Source organism: Sorex fumeus, unplaced genomic scaffold (assembly GCF_029834395.1).
Source record: "Sorex fumeus unplaced genomic scaffold, SorFum_2.1 ptg000123l, whole genome shotgun sequence".
NCBI lineage: Eukaryota > Metazoa > Chordata > Mammalia > Eulipotyphla > Soricidae > Sorex > Sorex fumeus.
In genome coordinates this window covers 1,016,714-1,024,626 of record NW_026606180.1, presented here as the reverse complement: position 1 = coordinate 1,024,626, position 7,913 = coordinate 1,016,714, and the positions used below count along the sequence as shown (strand labels likewise).

General features: G+C 41.9%; 1 protein-coding gene across 1 annotated transcript; it reads left to right on the top strand.

Moving 5' to 3' along the window:
• The first annotated feature begins 6,087 nt into the window (after nucleotides 1-6,087).
• LOC130044731 (40S ribosomal protein S15a-like) lies at nucleotides 6,088-6,456 on the top strand. The gene has a single exon (XM_056137364.1). The coding sequence runs from the start codon at nucleotides 6,088-6,090 to the stop codon at nucleotides 6,454-6,456; it is 369 nt and encodes a 122-aa protein (XP_055993339.1).
• The last annotated feature ends 1,457 nt before the right edge of the window (nucleotides 6,457-7,913 follow it).

Sequence of the window (7,913 nt, the reverse complement as noted above, 5' to 3'; positions counted from 1 at the left end):
CACTGTGTACTGCTGAGACATTTATATTGATATGGAGTTACTTAAGCGGCTGTCCCAGCTGGAGGGGAGAGGGGTAGTTGAAGAGTTTTACCACTGCATGACCTGCCTGTCAAAGAGAAACTTTCATTTAATCAGATGCAAAGATGTGTTGGTCTCTCAGCTCTCTTGGCTAGATTCACCTGAATTAGTCATCGACCTGTGAAATTTCAGCTTTGAAAACAACCTTTAGGGGAATTTAATCCAAACCTAGTCACCAACCCAGTCAAAACCCAGTCAAAAGCCCTAGACTTTTGAACACTCTTGCTCCATCCACGATAAAAGTACTTCCCTCCATGGAGTGATCTTCACTATTCAAAACAGAAAAAAAAAATTTTTTAAATCTCCTAAAGCTCCAGAAACTTTCAATTTCTTTATATATTAGGGGAAAAACTGTATCTTTAAATTCCTTCCATTGATCTTGGTTATATGTCTCAAAATGATATAAGGATTTTGATTCCTTATTCAAAAAGAAAAGAAAAGAAAACGAAACAAAACAAAACAAGAAAATCCAGCCCCTGTCACACAGTATTTGATAATAATTTGACACTCCTTCTATTTCTTCTCTAGGACAACATGATTCTCTCAATCATATGTCAGGTGATGGGAAACATTCCTTCTTATTTTCCTGGTTGCCTTCCTCTTAAAGTTACTTTAGTTGGTCTATCTCTCTTTAGATCAAAGTATCATATTCAGAGCACATCAATGAATGAATAATAGTCTGGTGAGCAAAGAATAGAATGATGGTCTCTGACCAGACACTTCTTGTCCATTACTGAATCTTATCACTGTTCCACTTTTAAAGCAACCATGAGTTTTCTCCTAAGCCCCCTGTCCTAGCCCTGTGTATCTGCTGAGCAACCTTAACTCTATGGAGTTGGTTTTATCAACCCAAGCTGTGATATTAGGGGTAATATATAAATTTTGGATTAGAATAGAGAGCTAACCAATTTTATTGCTGTTATTCACTTAAAATATATATTAAATAATATTTTAGGATTGTAAAAGTAAGCCAGCAAGTATCTACCATGGAGCAATATAAAAAAAATGAAATAAGTTACAGGACAAGGTTGTTGCTTTCGGTGGGGCTCACATTCTGGCTTAAGAAACAGAATTCAAACCAATACTGGCAGCAGGTGGCAGGTGCCAGGGTAAATGAATGCAGTATGTAGACTGTCTCTCTCACCCTCCCACCCCTTTCTCAGGCTTCACTCAAGAGCTTATATTATCGCTGCATTTGGACTGCCCAATTTCTGCACTCAGCAAAGGAAAAGCCACATATTCTTGCAGGGAGATATAACAAAAATACAAAAGCCTAGGAGCTAAATATGATGTTTTTGTCTGAGAACTGGGGTTGGTCTTGAGTGATTGGAATCTAAAGGGAGCATGGTGATTAATACAACTGGAAAATTAGGTTCCAGCTGGACAGTGAGGAATCATACAGAGTCTAATTCTGTCCGTGGTCCCTGGCAAGAGGGTAAAGTCGTCAAGAGACATTGGCAAGTAGGGATTCTGAAAGCAAGAAAAATAGATTAGAAATCACTAGTTAATGGAGGAAAGGTGTCTCAAGTGTAAGTGAATGTCTTACAGACCAAAGAGGCAAAATTAGAAGAGGAAAATAGGTAAAGTGTAAACAACTTGTAGAATAGAAAGCATGAATAACACTAATACAAGTAAAGACGTCTGCCTCATATTAAACACAAAAATGAAACTTAAGATCACAATGTACTGTCATTCCACCACCATCAGATGAGAATAATTTTCAAACCTGATCAGATTACTCACATATTAGTGAAAGTATAATTCACTGCTTAGCGAACAAGTGGGTCCACATTGTATTGTTCATACTGCCTCCAGGGTTGTACTTCCTTGTACTAGTCCCAAGGACTCTTTCTTCCAGCTGTATGTTCAGAGAGACACCTAAAAAAATATTTATGCAGAGTGGCTTGCGTGTGTTTGTGAGTGCATGTGTGCACATTCATTCATGTATGCATGCAAGGCAGAAGAGGATAAGAAGTAAGAGAGCAAAGAGGGGAAGAGAAAGACAGGGAAAGGGAGAGAGGAAGGAAAAGAAAGAGAAATCTGTGACAGTGGGGGGAGAGATAATGGAGACATAGAGGAGGGGGAGAATGGAGAGACTGAGAGGTGGAGGAAGAGAGAGAGGAAGGGAGAGGAGAAGCAAGAGTGAAAATGAAAGGCTTGGGATGAGGTAGTAAGGGTTAAGTGGGAGAGGACAATGGAGGGGGGAAGGAAGGGTGAGAGATGGAAAAGAAGTGAGCAAAAAAGAGAAAGAGGGAAAAAACATTCACTAAAAGGATGGTTATTATGGGTTAAACTGTCTGTCCTAATCCCAACCCTCCAGGATGCCACTGTATTTGGAGACAGGGTCTTACAAAGGATGATTAAGTCACAATACGTCAGTTGACTGGGTCTTAAACGTTTCTATATGACCATGTTTTTAAAGGAAAGATGTGGCATATAATATGATTACACTTAGAGGAAATCACTTCTATAGCCAGAGAGACCTCTATGGGCCCAGTTGAGTTTTCCCAACATTCAGACCCTCCCACCTCTTGTCTCCCACTGAAAAAGAAAAGCTGTAGTTTCGGTCATTCAGAGTTGCTGCTCCCTAAGTCAGCCAGAAAGCAAATGCCACAGTCTTCTGTAAGGCAAGTTAATTTCATCAAAGCTAAAATTTGATTTAAATTAATTCAATGAGAACAACACACTAAAGCCACATGTGTCATTTATAACATAATGTTGTATTAAAAACAAGTTGCCTAAAGTGTATTGCATAGGAAATCAATAAGATACTGAGGCCAGGGATGACCTTGTGCAATTTCAGAATGGCAATCATTGTGGTATTTAGCCAACCCAGCACGGGAGATGGGAAGAGAGAGATGGATAGGACTCCAAGCACAACAGCATATATATAATATATGTGTATATATTATAATAGTATATTTATATGTGTATGTGTATATACATACATACAGATATGCATACATATATAATATGTATACATCTATGTACTTGTAACTAATGCATAATTAAATAAATGTATTTCTGTTCACCTTATGCAATGAAAGGTTGTAACAGTTGTAGGTATATGTGATAATTTCTTTTGTTTTACTGTCTTTATAAACGTTTTCACATTTTTTTAGTGCTGGGGCTTTGGGCCACACAGGGCTTACTCCTGACTCTGAGTCACTACTGAGAGTGCTTGGGGACCATATGTGGTGCTGAAGGGTCAAAATTGGATCAGTTGTGTGAAAGTTTTAACCCTATGATATCTCTCTATAGTTCCATTTTTTTAATTTTTTCAAATCGTGTTAAGTGGGTGATTTAGAGAGTCAGGGGGAGAAGTGAAAAGGACCAGACCTCTGGCAGTTCTTTTCAAGAGAAACTCCACAGCATCACGCTGACAGACGATCTTTTCTCTCCTCCTGTTAGACATCCTTTTCCTTCAGGCTCCCTATAGCTCTTCTGTTCCAAAATGGCTAAACTATCATCTTTCTTCCTGCTACAGATCCCCAAAGGACCAGAGTCCAGAGACTTGGCTCATGTTCTCCTTTCACATTCTTCCCATTTCAAGGAACGGAAATCCCTTTTGGGTGTACTTCTAGCAAATGCCTTTGCCCTGGTCGTTCATCTGTCATTATAACAGATCATGTCCATACCTGCCCTCAGAATGAATTTTTTAGAATCAAAACTCACCACATCTACTTTCACCAACATGGCCCAGGCACGTGCCTCCAAGGGCATGGGGGTATTTATGGTTCCACCATGGCTTCTAACCAAGTCACTTCTCCCTGCACTTAGTTTTTTCTTCAGTGAATCCAGGTTTGGACACTAACTCATCCAGCTCTGTGGTAGGGACATGGCATTGTCCCAGCACAGCTCATAATAGTGGCATCCTGCCTCAGCAAGACCCTTTACCTGGAGTTGCCTGCAATTCTCGCATCCTGAGGAGGAAGGTATAAATGGTCACTTGAACTTTAGGATGTAAGCCAAAATCTCTAAGCAATGTATTGTGAGCTTCCAATCCAAGGTTATCAGAGAATAGACCCACCTTGACTTGGCTTAGTCTTTTTACAGCTCCCTGGGCTGTGTGATTTACCTGTATGCAGAGAGCTCGAGCTTAATGTGGGTATATATTTGGTTCCAACTTGAAAATTACAATGGCCAAAATCCCAAATCAAGAAGATGGTTGACACTTTGGACCTTGTTTCTGGGGTTTAAGTGGGATATGTCAGAGGTACTTAATCAACAAATCAATATATGTTGACCTGTTGTCTCATGCCATAAGCTAGATTGTGAATCAAACAGTTTGTGTTCGGTGCTCCCTTTTCTCCCATTGAGAAAGCCTTTGTACTGTCCAGGATCCCTGACCTGGCTGGATCCAGGACATGGTATCATCATTGCCTTTTATAAACTCTAATCCAAGGACTAGAAAATATTCTGTGGCTATGGCACCTGACCTACAAGCTCAAGACTGAGAGTCCAACCCCCAGTGTTGCCTGCATGTGCTGAGTACAATCTTAGCAGCAACAATGTTGGATTCCCAACTAGCAGCACAGCCAGGAATGTGTGAGCACCATTAAACTCTACAACTACATAGATGTCTGAGCACGACAGCAAAGAGTGCAAGTCCAGCAGTCACATGTGAAAACTTTGCAACTAAAGAAGTGCAACCTCCCACCCAGCCCTAACATCAAGTGTGTGAATACCACAACCAAGACTACACTGACAGCAGGAATGAAAGAGGAAGTAAAGAATCTATCTTGAGGTTCAGTGGTAAAGGACCTGCCTTGCATGTGAAAGCTCTGGGTTTGATCCCTGACACTGAGAAAAATCAATCAATCAATAAATAAATAAAAGAGTCTATCTTGGTTTCTGCTCAATGGGTTCCTGGACAGCTTTCATCTCTTCCTGAGGTTTCTAGGTTGAGGAATAACAAGTGCTGAAAGCAAGTTATCACAACTGATACCCAAAACTCATTACTAGTGATCAGTTCACGAGGCAGTTTTCTCAACTCTCCAAGATTTTGAACATCTGTAAAATGGGCGAGTAGGGAATCCCTTCAAGGGCTGATAATAGTCACTTTTCCTTTGCGGACACAGACAGGGCTTAAAAACAGTGGGAGTCGTTTTAGGCACTGGGAGATTCACAAAGGGTCATAGGAAAGTTGGTGTCATGATCTTGAGAGTTTTGGCACTACAGTAAAAAACTAAGGTCACCTTATCTGAAGCACAGACAAGGAGCAGCACCCAGTGGCCCTGGAAGATGCTTGCTCCTAAGTCATAAATTACAACTTCAAGTAAGGGTTGGTTCCCTTAAGAAGGAACCAACATCCAATCCCAACTCTTCATCTGGTTAACAGGGAGCAGAGCCTGGGGGCACCCATACCCTCATCTAAAACTTGGAAAAGTTGGGTTAGACCGGTCTCCAAAGATCATTTCTTCTACTATTTTTCCTTCCATGAACATTATCGAATGTAATACATAGCACAAAGTTTCCTGCATGCCCAGAGAGGATGGTCCAAGGTTGTAGGCAGACAATAAAGAAAAGCACAATGAATCAGGTTAGACAAACTGAGAATTGAAGGGCAGAGGCTGGGGGATGTGGTGTAAGAGGGCATGCAATTCTAACTGGGGAAGGCTTTCCCCAGAGACAGGTAAGGATCAAAGACAAAGAAGCAGAGGGGTAGGGACTAGAGGCCAGGGTGCCTGCTAAGAGGTAGGCTTTGAAATTGTCACAATTCACCTACTGCAGTGGGCCCTGCTGATGCCTAATGTAGCGCCTGGGGGTGGGATATTTTTTCTGACACTGCAGGTTCCCTGAGCACCACCAGGAGAGATCCCCAAGCAGAGTGGGAAGTTGCTTCCAAGTACCACCATGTGTGGCCCCAAGCCTCCCTTCAACTGAGGGTGGGAATGGGGACAAAGATGCTAGCAGTTGGAGATGGGAGAAGCTATGAAAATTTGCCACCAATTTCTCTGTGCACTCCCTGTCCCCGGCCCCATTCCACCATCTTTCCATGCCCCCGCCATGGTGCACATGAACATCCTGGTCCATGTCCTTAAGAGCATCAACAATGCCAAGAGGCAGGGCAAGCGCCAGGTGCTCATCCAGCCGTGTTGCTCCAAGATCATAGTGAGGTTCCTCACCGTCATGATGAAGCATGGTTACAGCTGGGAATTTGGAATCACTGATGATGACAGAGCCGGGAAATTTGCCGTGAAAATTGCCGTGAACCTTACAAGCAGATTGAACAAGTGCAGCATGATCAGCTCCAGATTTGGTATGCAGCTCAAAGACCTAGAAAAATGGCAGAACAACCTGCTTCCGTCCCTTCAGTTTGGTTTCATGGTACTGAGAACCTCAGCGGGCATCATGGACCATGAAGATGCAAGATGAAAACACACAGGTGGGAAAATCCTGAGATTCTTTCTCTACGGATGTAATAAGTATGAACAAATAAAAAGCCTCACTGGAAAAAACAAAAAAGTTTGTCTAGGAGAGATTAGGGAAGAGGAAATGATTCTCTTCTGTGCCCTGTGACACTGGGTCACAGATCTTCATGGGGCCTAATGAGGCATTTAAATAGATCCAGAAACACACTGCTGATCAGAATAAGAGTGTCTTGTCATAGAGGTGCAAAGGCAGTGGCTTACCCAGCAGTTCTTTAGCAGGACTACTATGGCCTATTGACCCAGGATTCTCCCTGAGACAAAGATTCAAATTCAAGTACAGTTAATCTTGAACAATGTGTATTTGAACTGCACAGGTTCACTTACATGTGGATTTTTAAAAATAAATATTATCAATATTAAGACCATTATACCTTTAAGTAAATATGAATTTAGGGGATGTAGGAATGTCATATCAGTTAGGAATAAACCAGAGCTAATTCATGAGCATACTCCCACTGTATGTTAATCCCATTGGGATTGTCTGTGGGGGCAGTGTTGAACAGTGGTTTTCAGCTCTCAGAAGAGGACAGATAAATAATCAATATTCTTATTATAAATAATATTTTTATCTCTACTTTAGTGATCTGTAAAATATTTCTCTTACTTTCACCAGTATATCAATATGAAAAAGTTAAACATTGGGTCAGAGAGATAGCACCGCAGATAAGTCACTTGCCTTTACACATAACTGACCCTTGTTTGATCTCTGGCACCCCATATGGTCCCCCACGCCATGCCAGGAGTGATGCCTGAGACAAAGACAGGAGTAAACCCTGAGTACTGCTGGGTTTGGCCCCAAAACAAAACCAAAGCAAACAAGTTGAACGCCCTGGTGTGAAACATGCCCCATCAAAGGAGCCAGCTCTAGCTTGGGATTGGTTGCTGTCCCTCTTTACTGAGCTAACTCTGGACTTCCCAGTCACAACTGTGAGCAAAGAAATAATGTAGGCTGGCAGCAGGAAATGTATGGGTGTAGGAGAAAAGTGTAAGGAAAATAGATGCCGTTAGTGTGGTATCTGTACTCCTCATGGCACTGTCCTGGTAACCCTCATCAAGGCACAGTACTTCCTTTCAAAGAATAGGCTCAACCCTCAAGCAAAACACTGGATATCATAATCAAAGAAGAGGCATTAGTAAAGTGCCAAGTGAGATTGGACTTGAAGTGATCTGAAGAGAAGATCTTCTGGACTGGGCTGGAAGTTTTCAGACTGGATGGCAGTTAGTGAGCTGGAAAGCAACTATGAGCATGGGTGGGATATGCTTTACTGGAATTCTTTTTTTTCCCCAGACTTATAAACTTCCTGTGGTTGTGTTTCAGTCCTATAATGTTCAAGAACTCATCCCTCCACCAGTGCCCATTCTCCACCACCAATATTCCCAGTATCCCCCCCACACACACAC